The sequence below is a fragment of the Arvicanthis niloticus genome, chromosome 3 (genome assembly GCF_011762505.2).
Source record: "Arvicanthis niloticus isolate mArvNil1 chromosome 3, mArvNil1.pat.X, whole genome shotgun sequence".
In the NCBI taxonomy this organism is placed as follows: Eukaryota; Metazoa; Chordata; class Mammalia; order Rodentia; family Muridae; genus Arvicanthis; species Arvicanthis niloticus.
In genome coordinates, this window is record NC_047660.1 from 83,582,580 (window position 1) to 83,602,325 (window position 19,746).

At 49.8% G+C, this 19,746-nt stretch overlaps 1 protein-coding gene across 2 annotated transcripts in view; it reads right to left on the bottom strand.

Annotated features, from left to right (window-relative positions):
- Nisch (nischarin) overlaps positions 1-19,746 on the bottom strand; it is a 35,485-nt gene that overhangs the window by 2,224 nt on the left and 13,515 nt on the right. The window contains exons 4-18 of one of the 2 annotated variants that reach the window (XM_034498548.2): positions 19,020-19,068; positions 17,830-17,993; positions 17,437-17,532; positions 16,900-16,995; positions 15,822-15,974; positions 14,976-15,044; positions 14,394-14,579; positions 14,096-14,224; positions 12,448-12,561; positions 12,030-12,141; positions 7,939-8,063; positions 6,953-7,002; positions 3,707-5,107; positions 1,490-2,297; positions 856-1,012 (exon numbers count right to left, since the gene is read on the bottom strand). In XM_034498548.2, the coding sequence (XP_034354439.1) occupies positions 856-1,012; positions 1,490-2,297; positions 3,707-5,107; positions 6,953-7,002; positions 7,939-8,063; positions 12,030-12,141; positions 12,448-12,561; positions 14,096-14,224; positions 14,394-14,579; positions 14,976-15,044; positions 15,822-15,974; positions 16,900-16,995; positions 17,437-17,532; positions 17,830-17,993; positions 19,020-19,068 (3,709 nt within the window). Of the gene's footprint in view, positions 1-855; positions 1,013-1,489; positions 2,298-3,706; positions 5,108-6,952; positions 7,003-7,938; positions 8,064-10,420; positions 11,474-12,029; positions 12,142-12,447; positions 12,562-14,095; positions 14,225-14,393; positions 14,580-14,975; positions 15,045-15,821; positions 15,975-16,899; positions 16,996-17,436; positions 17,533-17,829; positions 17,994-19,019; positions 19,069-19,746 lie in introns of those variants that run through there. The other variant, XM_034498549.2, reaches the window with a different exon arrangement.

The following is a 19,746-nucleotide window of genomic DNA, read 5'->3' on the forward strand; positions in this document are numbered from 1 at the left end:
GAAGAGGCTAAGGTTAAACATGTCCAGTAGGAGTGTCGCCTGGCAGGGAGCCAGCACCACCTGCACATATGGAGGACCTATGTGAGACTGGGTGTGGGGTATGAGCCTCGTCTAGCTTAGCTCAGTGGAGTCACCAGGCCATTGGATGAGGCTCCCACTGAGATCCAAAGGGCAGAGATTGGCAAACTCCTGCATGTGTCAGCCAGTTCCCAAGCATTCCCTGGCAAGGCACAGTCACACTTAGCCTTAGATCTACATGAATTCTAAGAGGGAAATGCTGTTGAGTCCCCTTTCTCAGATGAGGGACTCTGAGCCCAGAGCTTCTACCTAAGTCCATGATTGGCTCTTTTTGAAGATTTATTTATTTATTTTATGCATGTGATTACACATTAAGACACACCAGAAGAGGGAATCTGATCCCATTACAGATGCTTGTGAGCCACCATGTGCTTGTTGGGAATTGAACTCAGGATCTTTGGAAAAGTAGCCAGTGCTCTTAACTGCTGAGCCATCTCTCCAGCCCCTGATCGCCCTTGGCTAGGGTTTCATTTTGTTTTTTGTTTTTTTTTTTTTCCCTTCTCCCTCTTGCTCCACCTGGCTCACTCTAGCTCGCTCACTCTGGCCCAAAGGTTTATTTATTACATGTAAATAAACTGTAGTTGTCTTCAGACACCCCATAAGAGGGCAACAGATCTCATTACAGATGGTTGTGAGCCACCATGTGGTTGCTGGGATTTGAACTCAGGATCTCTGGAAGAGCAGTTAGTGCTCTTAACCACTGAGCCATCTCTCCAGCCCCCATGGTTGGCTCTTAACCTGCCCCTGACCCAAGAGCGGGCAGGCTGGAGTACCTACCCTGCAGTGGTTCAGAATAGTAGCGGCGGAGACCGTCATGCAGTATGAAGTATACAGCCTTGGTGGAGAGCAGCACACAGGCGGTCACTTCCAGCCCTGGGGTCTGGTAGAATACCACTGATGACCACAGGAGGTGCCTCAGCTCCTCGTTTTCAACCTGGGCACAGAGGGTTATGTGAGAGCCTGCAGGTGAGGGCAGGCCACACCCCCTTCCTCCTGGACCACACTTGAGTGCAGACTCCAGGCAGCACATTCCTCCCTTTCTGAGTCTGGCTAATGTGGTGACTCCTGTGTTCCAGGAACTGCTCATGGCCTTGGATGAGGAGAGACAGAAAGCTCATCTCATTTTTCAAATAAACTCAGAGCAGAGAAAAGGTGAGAAAAGGAGGTAAGCACGGGGATCAAGGATACAGTCAGGTATGACAGAGGACACACCTGGCTAGCTGAGTGGCAGACCTCTTGACCCAGATCCTCAATCCTGTGAGCAGATGGAGCTCAAGACCACATGATGTCAACAGAAATCTGGGACATGAAGATGTCCCAACACAAACTCTACCCTACCCTCAGGACTAACTGGTACCACAGCAGAGCCCACACCTCTGCCAGTCAGTAAAACCAGCACCTGGGCCAATACCTCAGCAATGCTGTTGTGGAAGAGGTCAATGATGGCTCTCCCCCGAAGACGGGCAATGTGCTGGAGTGATGGGCAGACTGGCAAGTGAGAAGGGATCTGATTCTCCTCAGATGTCGACTGGATTAGGCGCTGGCTTGGGTACTGGGCAGGGACCTCTGCTTGTGCCAGGGCCTTTGCTGGAGCAGACGCCCCTGTTGGAGCAGACCCTCCTGCTGGAGCAGACGCCCCTGCTGGAGCAGACGCCCCTGCTGGAGCAGACGCCCCTGCTGGAGCAGACGCCCCTGCTGGAGCAGACGCCCCTGCTGGAGCAGACGCCCCTGCTGGAGCAGACGCCCCTGCTGGAGCAGAAGCTCCTGTTGGAGCAGAAGCCTCTGCTGGAGCTGGTGGAGCCTCTGGTGGAGTTGGAGCCTCTGCTGGGGCTGAAGCCTCTGGTGGAGCTGGAGCCTCTGCTGGGGCTGAAGCCTCTGGTGGAGTTGGAGCCTCTGCTGGGGCTGAAGCCTCTGGTGGAGCTGGAGCCTCTGCTGGGGCTGAAGCCTCTGGTGGAGTTGGAGCCTCTGCTGGGGCTGGAGCCTCTGGTGGAGCTGGAGCCTCTGCTGGGGCTGAAGCCTCTGCTGGGGCTGGAGCCTCTGCTGGGGCTGAAGCCTCTGCTGGGGCTGGAGCTTCTGCTGGGGCTGGAGACTTTGCTGAAGTTAGAGCTGGGTTCTCTCCAGGAGCTGGAACTGGAGCCGAGGCCTCTGCTGGGGCTGCAGCTGGAGCCGGCACTGGAGCGGGAGCTTCTGTTGGGGTCTCCTGCAGCTGCTGCCCAGCACTGCATCTCAGCAAAGAAATGACAAATGAACATGCGTGCCCATAGACATTTCTATTACATGCACAACATCGGAGTGTGATGGACAACCGTAGAGCACATACTACCCTTGGGGTCACTGGATGATCTACTACACAGAATCGGGAAAATGTCTGGGTGTGTATATGCAAGCAGAGGTGAGAACCAAGACTCGCACTTCACCCACTCAGCCACCACTGCACACAGCCACGCTGGGGTCACAGGTCTATCCCAATCATAATTAATGCTCAAAAGCTAAATCTCATGGGAGCTGGGAGTTTCCAGCATTCAACCCCGGGGCCACACTGAATGAAGGGGTGGGGTCCTCTAGATGCTGCTCTCCATCTACCAGATCTAGTCCAACTGCTAGAATGCCTATGGCCATGACCTTGAATTTGTCTAAACACCCCAGGAAGCTGGTGGGCTATTCTCCTGCTGTCATGGGTGTGCAGATACATCTTTACGGGGCCTAGTTTCTGCAGCAGTCCCAGGAGTAAGCTAGGTTTGTGGAAGCTTGGAAGAAGGACAAGGTGCATGCCACCTAAGCCTCACATGGCAAGGGGACGTAAGGGGCACACCTCTGCACAGGTATAAGAGGGGAACTGGATTCAGCTGTAAGAGTTGAAAGCCCCTTGGATCATTAGCAGGGGACTGACTGAGAGAAGAGGAGGCGGCCAGGGGTGAAGGTCTCAGCATTGTGCCAGGATAGAGACTATGACCTGTTAGATCTTCTGCTCCACAGGTGGGGAATCCAGCAACAGTGAGCAGGGCCCTCACAAGAGGGCAAGAGTGAGAACAGACTGAAGCTGCAGACCCTTCCTGCCTCACACCTCAGTCTCTCCTGAAGAACAGATGACCGACCTGTAGGTTCTGATCTTCAGAAGGTTCTTTTTAGGGACTTTCAAGTTAGAAATAATATAACCCAGTCCTTCCTGACAAGAACTTTATGGGGAAAAAAAAAAAAAAAAAGCCTGAGAAGCTGTCTCAGGAATGGGGGCCCTGGAACACTCCCGAGCTGACAGAGCCAGCTACTGGATGAGCTGCCTGGTATAGGGGAAAGATGACACCCAGAAACCACCCTTGTGCATATGAGGACAGTGGGAGGGCCAGGGGACAAGGCCAGGGGATAAGGTGATGTTCTCCAATGGCAAGCCAGGGCTGACTCTCTTACCCTGTCCTACACTGCACGGAACAGCTTGCATGGGCTGCTTTTAAGGCTCTGGAGATCTGGCGCACTTAGCACTAAGTCCATGGAGGCAAAAGCTGAGACTGCTCAGTGCTCAGAGAAGTGGGAGAGGGAAAGTAGAGGGAGACTCTCACAGAGTATGAAAGCCCAGAGACCACACCCAAGCTAATCCCACACCCCAGGTCCCAACAGCCTGCAGTAGTCTCACCTGGCCCTGCTCTTGGCAGGTTGGCCACCTGCGAGGGGGTTTTGGTTTCTTGGCTTAGCTGAAGGATTCTTGGAGATGACCACAGTCTTCAGGTCCTGCAGTGAGGCGCGTAGCTGATTGTAGACTCGCAGGAAGTGGAATTTCTCGTGGGGCAGCACAAAGATGGCAGTAACAAAGCGGTAGCCGACAAGCAGCTCGAGCACGTGGCCATCAGCGAAGGCACCCCGAGGCTGGGTGCAGCTGCGCGTGGGGTCTAGCAGCACAGTAGAGAGTGGGACCCGGCTAAGCTTGAAGCTGTTGCGGTTGCGGCAGTTGTGGGTGCCACGATTGGGCATAGGGTTGAAGTCGGCCTTGATGACATTGAGATGCTGTGATGTGAGCAGCAGCCAGTAGGGGATGGCAGCTGACTTGACGGCCTCAGAGGGTGCGCAGCAGGAGCGCCGCACTGCCGAGCACAGCGTGCAGCTAGCCCATTCGATGTTGCCTGAGTAGTCCCCGGCAGCTGTCTGGACCATGCGCTTGTCACTGTAGACCAGGTAGACAGGGAAGCAGCCCTGGCTGCGCTCCTGACTGCCACCGGCCACCTTGTAGAAGGTGAGCAGCTGGCGCAAGAACTCCTGCAGGGTGGTGTGGCTGCCATAGAGGATGGGACTGCACAGCATGGCCATGTGCTGCGGTGCAAAGCAGGAACGCAGATCAGCATGGAACTCGTGTAAGTTGGCAGCATCCGAGATGATGAACAGCGTGTTCTCACTGTGCCGCACCTTGAGCACCAGACACAGCTCCGGCATGAGGAAGCCAAACTCCGTGAGGTCACCGTGTGGGAAGCAGAAGACAAAACGCAGGGATGAGAGGATGTGCTGGCTGCTGCCTCGTGACTCTTGGTGTGGGATCTCAAAGACAGCAATGCCGAAGTCGGTGAGTACAAGGCAGGCAGCGAACTGGCGGATGCTGCCCTGCACGTGGATCAGGAAGCACCACAGCACCTTGAGGATGCGGATGTGCTCCAGCAGGAAGTCCTCATCAGCGCCCAGGGCCCACTCCAGAGCCAGGCGTTCCTCCTCAGCCTCCTCATCTTCGTCTTCCTCATCTTCTCCCTGGCCACTCCCCTCCTCTTCCTCTGCGTCTGGGGGTCCCATTTCAAAGTATCGGTTCTCAGCAACATCCTCCTCTTCTTCCTCTTCTTCCTCCTCCTCGCCCTGTTCACCATGGGCTTCCTCTCGCTGGTTGGCAGCCTCAATCCAGGCAGGGAGTTGCCGTTCAATGGCCTGGCGGATCAGTGTGCTGAGGCGCTGGATAAAGTCCTGGTTGGTAGCTGTGTAGCCAATACATGTGAAGGGCAGGAAGATGATCTGGCCCGACCCAGGCACCACCTGAACCTCTGGCTCTGCATGATCTGGGCTGTGTAAGAAGAGACTGGGTCAGGAACACGGAGACATTCTATCCCCTAGTTTGCTGTAGTACCCTAACCCTAGGAAGCCAATCCATGGGTCTCCTGAGCCCCTCATACAGCTGAGCCTGTCAAGTGGCTACCATCAAGATGAGTCCATGCTTCCACATACTGCCCAGCACAGCCTGCCAAACCAAGCTGGCTGCCACAACAAAAGTGCTATGTAGACTTCTGTCATTCGGATGCTGCAGGTGTCAAAGAGGCAATGAAGTGCTACAAAGAGTGAATTACTTTGTTGAAAAAGGCTACTTTTAGGGACAGCCTGGTTTTCCAGGGCAGTAAATCAAGTTGGGTGGGACCTTTTCATTTAAATTTCAGCCCCACTTGGCCTCTACAACCCTCCCATAAACACGAAGTAGAAATACGCTTCAGTAGCCAGGCATGGTAGAGCAAGCCTTTCATCTCACAACAGGGAGGCAGAGGCAGGGGAATCTCTATCAGTGTTGAAGTGTTTACACAGTGGGTCCCGCGCCAGTCAGGGCTATATAGAGATTTGGCCTCAAAAGTCAATCACCAATCAATCAAGCCAGGCAGCAGTGGTACACGCTAACTTTAATTCCAGCACTCAGGAGAGGGAAGGAGGCAGATCTCTGAGTTCGAGATCGGTCTGGTCTACAAAGTGAGTTCCAGAACAGCTAGAGCTACATGGAGAATCCCTGTCTCAACAACAATAAAAGACAAACAAACAAACCAAATAACAACAAATTAAGCATTCAAATAAATAAGTAAGTAGAAACAGACTTCTGCAAAAGGCCAAGGAGCTGATGTTTCATGATGTGTGTGCTGACCCTACCAATGTAATTCTGTATAAATAATCATATAGGCATGTAATAACCAAAGGCTTACCAGATAGCTCAGCAGTTAAGGGTGCTCAGAGTTCTTGCTGAGAATCTAGGTTTGTTTCCCAGCACTCACACAGTAGCTAACAACCATTTGTAACTCCAGTTACAGGAGATGAGACGCCCTGTCTTGGCCTCCAGAGGAGCCAAGCATATGTGTGTTACACACATACATACATGTAGGCAAACACTCATACACTTAAAATGAAAATAAACAATATTTTGTTTATTTATTTTGAGACAGGATCTCTTTATGTAGTCCTAGCTGCTCTGGAACTTGTAGTGTATACCAGGCTATTCTCGAACCTAGGATTAAAGAAGTGCACTACCACGCCCAGAAAAAGAAATAAATCTATTAACAAAAAGCAGCAGAAGCCAGGTATGATGGCTTACACCTTTAATCGCTGCAGAGGCAGGTCTAGCTTTCAAGTTCAAAGCCATCCTGGTCTACAAACAAGTTCTAGGACAGTCTGGGCTATACAGAGGCCCTGTTTCAAAGACAAAAAAACAAACACAAAACAAACAACAAACAAACAAACAAAAAGACTAATAATAAAATCAGGCGGGGTGGCTAATTTCTGTAAGCCTGTTTCTATGGAGACTGAGGGAGGAGGGATGCCATAAATTTGAGGCCAGTCTAAGCTAAAAGGTAAAATCTAGGCCAGTCTGGGCTAAATGAGACCCTGTTTCAAAAACAAAACAACCCAACAAACAAAGAGAGAACACATATCATTAGCTCCTGGTAAAAACCAGACAAGACTCACACTGGCTTTGACTTGCCAACTTCTAGTGTAAGATAATTTCAATTAGGCAGCTGAGGAAAAGCAGATGGAGTGCATCCATCTCAACCGCACTTGATTAGAGAGTCTTCTGTGAACAGGCTACACTGGCTGCTCAATCTGCAGCACTGAACACAGAAGTTGTACAGCACCCCACTGACTCTCACCTCTTCCTTACCTCACACCGCCAACAGCTCCTGGTATGTCCCTTAAATCTTCAGAGGCCACCTGACAGAGGAGAAAAGAGTGAGCCCACCTACTGCAGCTGTTCCTCAGCACTCACTGGGTGCTGGCCCTCAGCTGCTTGTAAAGTTGCCTCGCTACCTCATACTCCACTCTGGGTGAGCTCAGGAACTTGCTGCTTTCCTACCTGTCTGACCTGACTTACATGCACAACCATGGACCAGAGCCTGTTTCCATGGATGTCTGGCATCTGAGGGACCTTTGTGCCACCCAAGGGATCAGGTGCTTTGTTTGGTCTGGCCCCAGGCAAGCAGCAGTGCACATAATGGAAACCGGTTCTGGCAAGGCTCCCAGTGCTTCCTGTGTACCAGGTTAAGACTGGGTCAAGGACCTTACTCTCCTTAAGGTGCCAGTTTTCAGGAGGTAGGACAGACAAGCCTCTGCAAATTGTCTTAACATCATCAGGACCTAGCTGTGTGGAATACTGGAGCAGAAAGGTCCAGGCATCAAGCACACAGCACCAGGCACTCATTTTCTCTTTTCAAGGGACACAGAAATGAGTCCCAAAAGCCTAGACAGCAACTACAAAGAAGAGCTAGAGTCACAGGGCTCAGACTACCACCGGCGACATGTGGGAAGAGGAGACTGAGTGGCCTTTGGGGTGCTAAGCATTAGGGGCGATTCCCCTTGGACATCCAGCTTATGTGTGGCCAAAGAATGCCCATCTTCCTTTGCCCTCAGGGCCCAAGAGAAAGCACTGCCAGTTTCTGTGAGTTGGAGGAGGCCAAACTCAAACCCTTAACCACTTGGTCTATAACCCAACTACAGACACATCCACGAGAAAGACTACAAGACATACAAAGTACCCAGAAGCCCTCACCACATGTGCCACACCCCCACCAGGCCTTATCTCAGTGTGAACAAAGTCAGACGACAGCACCATGGCTGAGGAGACTTTCCAGGAGCAGGTGAGGGCATTACCTGTCCTGTGGGGATAGATTCCAAGGAGTCAGAGCAGGCTCGGGCAATGGGCCGGTCCTCGGGCGGCAGACTATCAGTGGATGAGAGGCTGCTGGCCAGGGCCTCTTCCTGTACGAACATGATACCTGCAGAGACGGGGTGGGCAGGTGGGCAGGAAGAGCAGCTGTTCAAGAAGAGGCTAGGCCTTGGGCTCACGGCATGGCCGGGCACTAGCCGGACCAAATCATCATACAGGTCACAGAAAAGAAATGCAGTAATTCAGTAACTCCCCAGTAACTAGGATGGTGCCAGTGGCTGCTCTCTAGTGCGAGGGAGAGGCTACCTGAGCAGACAAGCTGGGGAGGGAGTCATAAAGACCAGACCTCTAGAGGTACATTAGAAGGACAGAAAAATGCACAGAGCAAAAAGTGCCTGGAATATAAACAAAGATCTGTATCTCAATCTCTAAGGGGCTCTTACAGATTACAGAAATGGGGAGAGTTGCTTGAAACTGTAAGAATGTAAAGACTATGAGCAGACATCCCATGGAAGGAGGACCAATAGACAGACACTAGAGATAAAACAGCGCTTGCACAAAGACAGATTGAAACAGGAGACTACTTTTTCTCTTACTGTGGCAAGGTTAGATCACACAGCCTGGCCCAGCCTAACAAGGAAGATATGGGTACTGGGGAACAAGCTGGTCTACCTGTCAGAAAAGCATTTTGGTGATGTATTTATCTATAGCCTTGGATGTATTGAAACACTGTCCAAAGAAAGGACAAGTGACCCTATGATCTCATCTGGTATCTCTGCAAGGCTCACAAATTCCAAGCATAGGCCCCTTTGCCAGGAAGCCAGGCTTTGCAGAATTGATTCCTTCAGTGCTGAGCACAGCTGGTGTCTAAATCCACAGGACTGCTTTCCCAGGGTGCCCTGCTGACTGCCCTGTACTATTGCCTACTTTCCTTGAAATGCACTGGTTATTTAAGCTACACTAAGGCATTTTATGAACAGCCTGTCTGGAGCCATTACTTCACTCCAGTTTGCAACTGGTTAAAGGGGAGTCTCTTCCCCCACTTCCACCCCCAGACTTAAAAAACAACCAACAAAAACCACCACCACCATGCTTCAAACTGTAGTCTAGCTGGTCTAGAAGAGCCATCCCTCCACAGCCTAGCTTTGTTACTAAACAGCCACCATGGCCCAATTAAATGACTGTACCCGCAAGAGCCCAACATGTATCCTGTTCAGATGGACTGCTGTGTACAACAGGACAACTCACAGAGCCCAGGTCCTCTGCCCAAAGGGTAAGCAGGCAGCCCAAGCTCAGATACCCCCATGAAGCTTAGCTGCAGAGGCTGTGAAGCAGGAAGGGGGTAAGCATACAGACATGCACCAAGCACCCCAGGCTTTGCTGATGTTGCCCCTGCTGCTGAAATATCTTAACCCAACCCATCTTTCAAGATTCATCTGACACCATCTCTGCTGCAGTCCTAAAAGTACTCCCAAACTGGTCTACCTTGGTTTTCCATAGGCACAAGTCCATAGGTCCCCAAGTGGCTCCATGTTCTTAGAGGTACTGTGCTGAAACCCCAACTCAGGCTACAGGAAGCAGCCCCTACTGCCTAATCCTGTTCAGCCTCGGCAGTGCCAAGCGCGTCCCCCAGCGTCAGCTCACGCGCACCTCACGTTATTTACCACATTTCATCAAATCTAAGGTGTGTGGATAAGGTGCCATCCTGGTCAGAGTAGATGTCCACGGAAGGTATTCACACGGCTCCATCACGATTACCAGCTGGCTGACAGCAACTAGGGGACGCCACTGACTGAAAGACGCATCTCAATTTCAGAGAAGTCACAGGGTGGAATGTGTGCATCTTAGAATCGATGAAGTTAGGATGTATCCACTCTGTGGTTGAGAAAACAGCTTCCAAGAGGCTACAAGTTCCTTGGGATTTCAGGGCCAGAAAAATGGATCAGGAACCCAGCTGCCTGCTCTAACCACGTCTACAGCACAGCTGGGGCTGGGGATGAACTCTGGCATTTTGGACACTGACCCTGTCAATCTCCCACTGCTCTCATGGCTGTGATGACCGGAGGACTGGGGTTTCCTGGTAGCACCCACCTCAGGCAGGCCTTGAGTGCCCAGGGTAGGTTAGTAAAGTTGTTCTCACACAAAAAATTTCCTGTCCATCCAGGCCAGCTCCAGTAATACATGGCCGAACACACATACAAGTGAGTGTTTCACATTTGGGAGGACCAAAAAAAAAAAAAAAAAAATCCGTATTTTCTTGCCACTACCCCCCCCCCAGCCTTGTTTGGGCATGAGGAAATGCAGACAGGACAGTCTGTCCACTTCCTTCCTGGACCATGGCCTGTACAAACAAGTGGTCAGAAAGGGCCACTCAGCAGATGGGATAGGGGACACCAGGAGTCCTCAGACAGGGGTCTGACCTTTGTCATTTCTCACCCAAAGGAAAGAGATGTGCACACACAGGCATCCACTATAGTTTTATTTACAAGAGGTGTAAATATGGGACAACATCTCTCAGTGTCCAATGACTGGGAAAGGGGGTCAGACTACAGAGCACCCAGGGGTGAAAGGGCAGCAAGGAAGGGGTAGATGAGGCTTGCCCCAGGCTGCTGCAGAGACTTCAATACCTCAAGGTACAGTGGCTGTTGGCAGTTGTGGCCTGGAGGAGACACCCATTCCTCCTGCCTAGCCAGGACCTGCTCTTGGCCAACTTGCTCTTCACTTGCTTGTCTATTCACTCACACATGCACACAGCACCCATGCACCCACGCATGCACACACTGATTGAACAAATGCTACAACAGGTTACATCCTGGACCTATTGCCCTGTCCCCAGAAGTCTATGGTTGCATGCTTTCTATGTGGTATCATTAATACTGTGGGGATCTGAAGAGAGGTCAGGGAAACTTTCTCACAGAGACTCAAACTTTCTTCCTCTTTTATGAGAAAATAAAAAAAATAAAAACTTTCGTCAGAAGTTTGACAAAGCCAATGGGTAAATGTGTTGGCACCTAGCTCTACCATTCTGCTTTCATGACTTCTCTTCTGTACATCGCAGTTGTGACTCAGGCTGTTGTGCTCTGGGCTTTTGCTTCAACATAAGCAAGTGCTGTCTCTTTTGCAGCTCAGTCTTCTCTCCCTGACAGGACTGCTGTAGAGGGTTCTGTGATACAGCTGCTTTTCCCTGCCCTCCTGGTGTGCATACCATAGTCTGGGGCTGCTAGTGAGGAGAACTTCCCTTTCCCCAGCATCTTAGCCCTCTCTAGAGAAGTTTCCTCCAGTAGGGTCACCAGATTAAGGAGTAGAAATATATTTCTGGCTCTTAAAACCTAGGGCCAAACTAGTTTCCCAAGACCTCACACCAAGTTCTGCGTCTCCAGGAGCCTGGGCGGGTGGCGTTCTTTCCTGTGTCCCGAGCCTCAGCTCCACTTGGGACGACATACCTGCCCCTCTTCCGTTGGGGCCAGGCCAGCAGCCACGCTCATGGCACCTGGTTCACTCACTCATCTCCGAGGATGCCTGGGTTCAGAGGTGAAAGCCCTTTGAAAATGCTCACAAACAATGGGCAGGTGAAAAGGACTGTTCTTCCACAGGTCCATGGGGACAGGCAGCTCATCTTGGTCCCATAAATGCAGTATTTTGGGGTTTGGCCATACCTTGAGTGCCGCAGAGGCATCACATCAACAATAAAAGCTTTCCATTCAGGGGTCAAGGGCCCAAACAAGGCCTGACTTTCTAGAAGCTAACCTGCCCATGATGGCCACAGGGGAATGGATTCATATGAGTCAATAGCCTGAGCCTGCTCAGTCCTCTCCAACACCCCCATGGAACCCTATAGGAACTGGATGTCATATAAAAAGACAACGGGTCCTCACTAAGCAAACAACAGTGCTAAAATCAGGCCAGGCACCTCCCTGCCATGTGCCACCCAAGGAGCCAGCCTGCAAAAAGTGCCACCCTCCCCGTGCCCGAGCCTGTAGGAAGCAGGTGCCAGCATTTCTCTCAAGCACAGCCCTGCCTATGGTCCAGGCAGAACTGAGCAGCTCAGCTGGGAGCAAGACCTGTTCATGATTACCTTGGTTGGAGAGGATAGGCTGAGGCAGGGAGGCTGAGGTGGGAGCTGCAGTAGAAGGGGAGCTGCTGGATCTGATGCAGGGAGCAGCTGGGAGCCGGTAGTCCTCACCAACCTGAGGAAGAGTATTGAGTTAATCCAGGAGGGAAAAAGATGCAGGAAGAACAGACCCGCTAAGGCCAGGGATGTGCAAGAAAGAGCTCAACAATCTCTCAGCCAAAGGATGCTGACAATGATCTTACAAATCACACAGAAAGTACCATTACCATACCAAAGCACACCTGAGGACCCAGTCTGAGGTTTCACAGGCAGGGGTAGGGAGCGGGGCATGGGGCACTAATGCTCAGAGATCCCGGAGGGAGTCCATGGCTCAGTTCCCCAAGCAAAGCTCCATTCTTGGCTAGATCCCTCAAATGCTCACCTTCTTTTCTGTGCTGCTCAACTTGGACTTGACGTCTTTGGCTTTCTGGATTGCCTTCAGCACTTCCACAGTGTCCAACTCTTTCTCTGTGGTTGCGACATCATCTAGACAGATCTATAGAGTCCAGAAAGTCGTTTATAATATGGAGACTGGCAAAGCATATTGGGAGAACAGTGGGATCCTGCTGAAGACTGGGTTTGAGTACCCTACAGACCTCAAGAGGATCCTGGGGACTGAGAGAGGCTCCTCCCCACCACATGAGTAGTGGAACCCCCGCAGATGGCCCATGAAGATCCCACATTGCCCAACAGATCTTTAGGCACCCCTCTCCACTAAGAGGGGCAGACACCTCTTGGGAACCCAAGAGAAAGGAGTGAATGTACTGACTTCCCACTTGTAGGCAGAGCTTAGAACTGTCAAAGAACAAGAAAAGACCTTTCTGGATAAGGGACTACAGGGGTGAAAATACACTGCATGGAAGAAGGCAGGAGCCCTGTTCTGGGTAAGCGGGGAGAGCAGTGAACTGGCATGTGAGAGAAAGGCCACTTGAAGGACACCCCAAAGCACCAGACACGTGCAGACACTGTGGAACCAGGAAGGCTTTCCATTAATTAATTGGTTAATTAATTAATCAATTAATTTATAGAAAGGGTCTCACTCTGTCACCCAGGCTGGCCTTGAACTCATGGGCAACCCTTTTGTCTCAGACCCTGAGTTCTGGAGTTACAGGCATAAGCAATCATCTCCAGAAAGAGATGATATCTTATAATAACTGTCTTAGGGACAATGTGGACAAAGTGACACCTGGTGGGGACAGAGAAGGCTGGAGAGAGATGCAAACAGAATCTCAGTGTCTTCTGGCCTGGGATCTGAAGAAAATGGGTTCTAAGGCCTGAGAGATTGGAAATGGGGATAAAGCCTGCTGGAGGCTGAGGGGAAGGAGCATACCTGGGTAAGGACCTGTTCAGTTAGCATGGTGGCACCTGTACAGTCAGAGCCAGTAGGCAGCAGACAGACTGGACTGACCCAGTAAAGAAAAGAAAAATCTTAAAGCTTATAGTCAAGCACCAGGGTAACTAGCTGCCCAAGAAACTGATAATTTGAGGCATCTTACATAAATGAAATAAAAATCTTACATATAATTTTAGACATCTTATTCTAGGCCCCCTGCCTAAAATATCCAATGTTATTTTTTATCATTGTTACCGTTGTTTTTTGAAATAGGGTTTCTCTGTGTAGCCCTAGCTGTCCTGGAACTTGCTCTGTAGATCAGACTGGCCTTGAACTCACAGAGATCTGTATGCCTCTGTCTCCTGAGTGTTGAGATTAAAGGTGTGAACTACCACTGCCCAGCTTCCAATGTAGTTTTTAAAAGTTGAAAACAATTCTTTTGTGCTTATGTATTCCTGAAGCCCTCCTAGCCTGAAGTTCTGGCACACATGAAGCCTGCCAGGGAATAAGCAACTGATGGGAGAGAGATGGGAACCCAGGGAGTACTCTCATAGGAAGTAGTGGACGTGTAGACCTGAAAGCAGACATCCCTCAGAGGCAGACAAGGGTGGGCAGCCTTACCTTGCTTTGCCTTCGCAGACAGACTGGATTTACCCTACCAGTCTTTCTGGGCTCTGCTACTAGTTCTAGGGCTTACCTCAGAGGCTCGTTCTCCAAACTGGGAAAGAACCTTGGTTCGGTAGTCAGGGATGATGCTCAAAGGGTTGTTCAGCAAGGCCACACGCTCCAGACACGGCAGGCTGCCTATGCTCTTGACCTCATCCAACTGCAAGACATCAGTGCCATTTGGCCCTGTCTTCTAATACCTTAGCAACAGACTATATTGATGGCTGCTTTTGAGTGAACAGAATTCTATTGGTTTTCTTTTCTTTAAAATAATAAACAATAAGGTCCAGCAATCCTAGATCTCCAGGGCCCTCAGGAATGGGGCTCACCTGCTCAATCCGGTTGTCTCTGAGGTCCAGATTAACCAGGGAGTAGAGTTTGTGCAGACCACTCAGACTCTCTAAGAAGTTGCCCGCCAGATTTAGGGTTTTGACATTGCCCAGTTTAGTGTGTACGCCTTCCAGGGAGGAGAGCTTGTTGTAGGACAGGTCAAGGTGCACGAGGTTGTACAGGTGCTGTAGTAGCAGGAGAAACAGGGTGGCAGCAGAGGTCAGTCCTCCAGAGAGGTCACTGTGCCCTTTAGACCAATTGGACCAGTATATGAGGAGCTCTGTAAGTGCCCTGACAACAGCTGAGAAGGAAGGCCCTCTTCTCTCTTTCCCATGCCATCACCTGCTGGTATCCCCTGCAGACAGGTTAAGGGGTGTGTACTGAAAATCAGCCTGCCTATCATCATCACACTCAGTTTGCATGCACTGAGCCTCACTGACACTTGGGAGCTAGAGCAACAAGTCTGTGCATCCCTGGAAGCCTAAAAGGCAGGCAACAGCCCCTATGCTTACCACCCCCTCGGGTACACTGTTTCTTCAGCCTCTGGACCCACCTGGAGAACAAGTTCCTAGAGACTATACCTGCAGGTTGTCCACAACTAGTACTCCATTGTGACTCAGGTCCAGGTACTCAATCTTTGGGATCAGTTTCTTATGAAAGAAAAGAATGTCCAGCATTACTCAAGGAGGCTGGACCACACACAGTCCATGTACCTGGTGGCTGAGCATGCATTTCTAGCCAGCAGTCTTTCTCCCTGATACCTCCTACTGTCCAACCAGCAGAAATCCAAAAGAATCCACAGTTTGGATAGAACAAGTGGCTGAAGTAATACAAATGATAATTCCCAGAGAGATAAGGGAGCATGTTCTTTTTCAACCCTGCCCACTTCCATAGAGTACAACAAGATCACACTATTATTATTATTATTATTATTATTATTATTATTATTATTATTATTATTATTGGTTTTTCAAGGCAGAGTTTCTCTGTCTTAGAACTCTCTCTGTAGACCAGGCCAGCCTCAAAACTCAGAGATCCTTCTGCCTCTGGCTCCTGAGTGTCGGGATTAAAGACATGCACCGACACGGCCAGCTAAGAACCACACTTAAGGCCTTTGGAATGTCACTCTAACATAGGCACACCTATATTCTAGGGAATAAGTTTTCTCCTATTTCTTAGGACTGAATATTATCACTTATCACGGCAATATTAAATGTATGCATAGTTCATAATTCGTCACTTGGTTTTACAAATCAACTCACCATTTTAAAATATTCTCATTCTGAAATTTAATTTTAAAACTATAAACAATGTACAGAATACTGAATATAGATTTTTGGTGAAGCCTTCAGAAAAGGGTCAAATTACAGTAGCCACTCCTAGGGTCTGGGCAGTCTGAAAGCCTTGGGAGGCTGCTACAGTCATACCACAGATTCGTCGATCTCAGAGATGCTGTTGTGGCTCAGGTCTAGAGTCGTCAGTGCTTGCCATGTTGGGATGACAGCAGTCACAGGGCCATGGAGGGTTGTGCCTTCAGGCTCCCACTCATCAAATTCTGAGGCTTCAGGAACAAGAACTTCCTGCATAAGAACATCTGCTGAGCACCACACTTGGGCCCTCACGCAATACTAAGTAGAACATGCTATAGTTGCAAAATGTAAGGAAGAGCTGGAGCGAATTTAGCATGTGGAAATGAGCTTGCACTAAAAGGCCTTTGGTTTATGTGTCGTTGAGCAGTTGTGAAATAACTGAAAGGCTTAGCATACCAGCAGCTTGAGCATGTTCTGGCCCTGTGACTTCAAGAATAAATGCCAGTCAAGCTCTCACGGGCCTCTGCTATAGAGTGATATCTTTCCTGGCTTAACCGGCAGAGACTGAAGGGCTAATTCATGGTGTTGCCAGGCAACCATGTTTTCAGAATGGTCTCTACTGTGGACAGCAAATCCCTTAGCCATGACTTCACAGGGAAAGAATCATCGCTGAAAGGAGAGTAAAAGCTCAGAGCATCGATCACCAAAGGAGAGGGAGGCAGTTCTCCCTGGTTTGACTTTTGATGCCTACAAGACATCTCCTTAGGAATCAGCCTGGGTTCCTTTAGCCACACGGCAAGGAATACCTCCCAAGGGACAAGGCAGCTACACTTTGTTCTCCCTACAGCTTCTTCCTCTCAGCCAGTGGCTTTAGGAGAAAAAATTTTCAATAAACCCAAAATTTGAGCAGATGCCTAAGTCATAAAATTTACTATAATGTATGGTCTTTATACTAAGGGAGGATTTTAACATTATTATGATGATGTCCACATAATGATAAAAGAAACTTCCAACATTAGTAGCTGGGGCCCAACCCTTCTAAGCCTCATCTTCCTCTTCAAGTCCATGGCGGATGAGAGACAAATAAGTGCTAAGCCAGGGCTGCTGGGCTCAGAGGAAATTCTATCAGGTCCACTGACAAAGGCTGCGCTCACAGGCCAGGCCCTAGGCAGAAAAACACAAAGGCCGATCTTACCTTCATCGAGGTTGCAGAGAATCTAACACTCATTGTGGCTAAAGTTGGCTTGGAGGTGACCAGCCCTCGGATATGCTTGGCATCACAATGACTTATCTGGAACAAAGAACAGCTGTCTCTCAGAAGTGGCATCTTGAAACCTCGGAAACCCCAGGAATTAGGCATTCCTTTGACAAGAGGTGACTCAAAACTTAGCCTCTTTCAGCCTGGTGGTGGCACACACCTTTAATTCTAGCACTCAGGAGGCAGAGGCAAGTGGATCTCTGAGTTCAAGGCCAGCCTAGTCTACAGAGCAAATTCCAGGACAGCCAGGACAACAGGGATGGCGGCCTGCAAGAGCTGAGGTCAGAAAAGGCTCCCTTTCTGTCTTTAGAGGGCCTTGACTTACTTGGATAGAACCTGCCAATTTATTGCCACATATGAAAGCAACAGTACCTACCACTTGCTATCACAACCATTCCTACATACAGACAATAGGTACAAGACACTGCTGTGCAGAGCCCAGTCCTGCCTGCTTACCAGCAGCCATGGCCTTACCTCAACCTGGTGAAGAGACTTGAATACTGAAAGATCAAAGGGCAGGAGCTGCTCCTGAATATTGCTGGTCCCAAAAGGTCCTTCTGTGCCAGAAACCTGAGGCCAAAGATGGATTTAAATTAGGAATGCTAATACCTTCCCCATCTGCACATTTGGGTCATTGTGGCAATAGTTGTCAAACTCACAAGTTTTGACCACTTCAACAGTACTGAGACAGTGGGCCATGATGCCTCCTGGTGCTCACACGCAGAAGCACAGTATCAAGAACACTAGGTTCCTTTTATCCACTGAACACCCCAAACCCTGGTCTCTGTCACACACTGCTAGCTAGTAAGCTGTCAGAACCGAGAGCCAACTGAGTGACTTTCCATAACTAAGCTGCTGCATCTTTACCTTAAGGTACTTAAGGCGACAGGCGAAGTCTAGGATGTGTCCAAGGTCAGTCTTGGCATCACCGCTGGCACAAGTAGGCTTTCCCTGCTGCAGCTGTTCTGTAACAGCATAGAGCTGCAAGGGCCTGATGGCAAAGACCTCACCAGCTCCTAGAAGTTGTTCTCCTGTAACAGCCAAACCCAAAGGTGAGTGTCCAGCCCCAGTCCCAGCCTGTTGTACAGCCAAGGCATTGTAAGCACCAAGCCAACAGTCAATAAGCATGCAGCAAGCACCTATGACATGCACCCACCCACCATGTAAAGCTAGTCTTAAGCACATAGGAGCAGCCCTATGGAGCTCACACTAGGCACAGGGCTGTCCTGGACACATAATAAGAAAGGAGGGATGTGTGGTGAGTAGATATCTAAGGCACTGACTGAGCCAGGATAAGGCTGAGAAACGCAGTGCTCCGGGTACCACTACACTGCACCCCCTAATATGCAGAGACTAAGGTCAATTAAGAGGCCAGCGTTTAGTCCTTAAACTGCTTCTTTTATCAGGTTTCTGGGCCTCTGACCACTAGCATCCTTCCTCTACTTCAGGGAATGCAGTAAGAGCTAAATGTAAGAGTGTTGGCAGAGGTTGCTCACTACATGTCAGCTATTGTTAATATGTTCTCTGGCAAGACCATGACCCAAGACTGACTTCTATTTGCAATTTGAACACTTCCAAGCAAGGACAAATCAGGTGCAAGATGGCAGCATGCCAGCCACCTTTCAACACCCCACGTGGCTTGGAAATAGATCCTGAGACTTGGGTGAGTCCCAGACACTCACCTTACACAAGCCTGGCTACCTGAGTTTGATTCCCAGAACCTACATAAAGGTGGAAGGAGAGAACTGACTCTACCAGGTTGTCCTCTGATCTCCATCTGTGCGCTGTGACACATGTGCCCACATACTCATAATACCAGTAATAAGACAAAATAATAATGCTAATATGGAATCTTCAGAATGAAGGACTATAGATCTCCATCTGCAGGGCAAGTAGGTGGGTAGACCTAGTTGGGGACCAGGGCCAGGCACTTGACACCTTCAAGGAAGTGGGGCCTGGGTAGGCCCTAACAGATGAGTTTGGTGCTATCCTGCGCCTTCAGCTACCTCCCAGATTAGGCAAATGGCCCCAGCATTTCATGACCAGTGGCTACGTACCTTTTTCAAAGAGTTCTTCAGCCAGTGCTGCGGTGATACCATTTATTTCCTGTGGAGAAAGCAAGCCCTGTAGTTAGACATCTACCTGCCCAGCCCTGGAATAGCACACACCATGCTATCTACTCAGTCTGCTCCTGGAAGGCCAACTCTAGATCTCAGGAATGTCCAACCTTTTGACACTTCAATAAGACACTGTCACTTACAAAACTCACACTTGAGAACTGTACAATCAAGTAACAATACAATCACAAGAAACACCTGATGATGTTCTAAGTGAGTTGGTGTTTTGTGTTGGGTTGTATCATGCCTATCCTCAAGCAGCAAGGCCTGCAGGCAGCTAGCAGGACACAGCTGCTAGATGGGGAACAAGCTACAGGTAGAAGAAAACCCAGAACAAAGCAAGGAGCTTAGATACAGAACCAAGGATTTCTGATCTATGGACGTTGGAATGGTCTGCACAGGCATGGCAGGGCATGCTGCGGCCCACTAGTCAACAAAGCTTGACCGATGCCAAGGGTTGGCTGGGGAGCCATCATCTCCCTAAACTGACTCTAGAGAAAAGAACTGCCACCTTCTCTCCTGTCAGACGTTTCCTGAAAAGAGTGGACACACCTTTTTCTTGTGTGTATCCCTTCAAGAGTCACAGCAGTACCACAAAGCCCCTGGGTCACTAGAGGATGTAGCAAGGGTTTTCAAATGATGCAAAGCCTTAAGGAGACACGGCAAG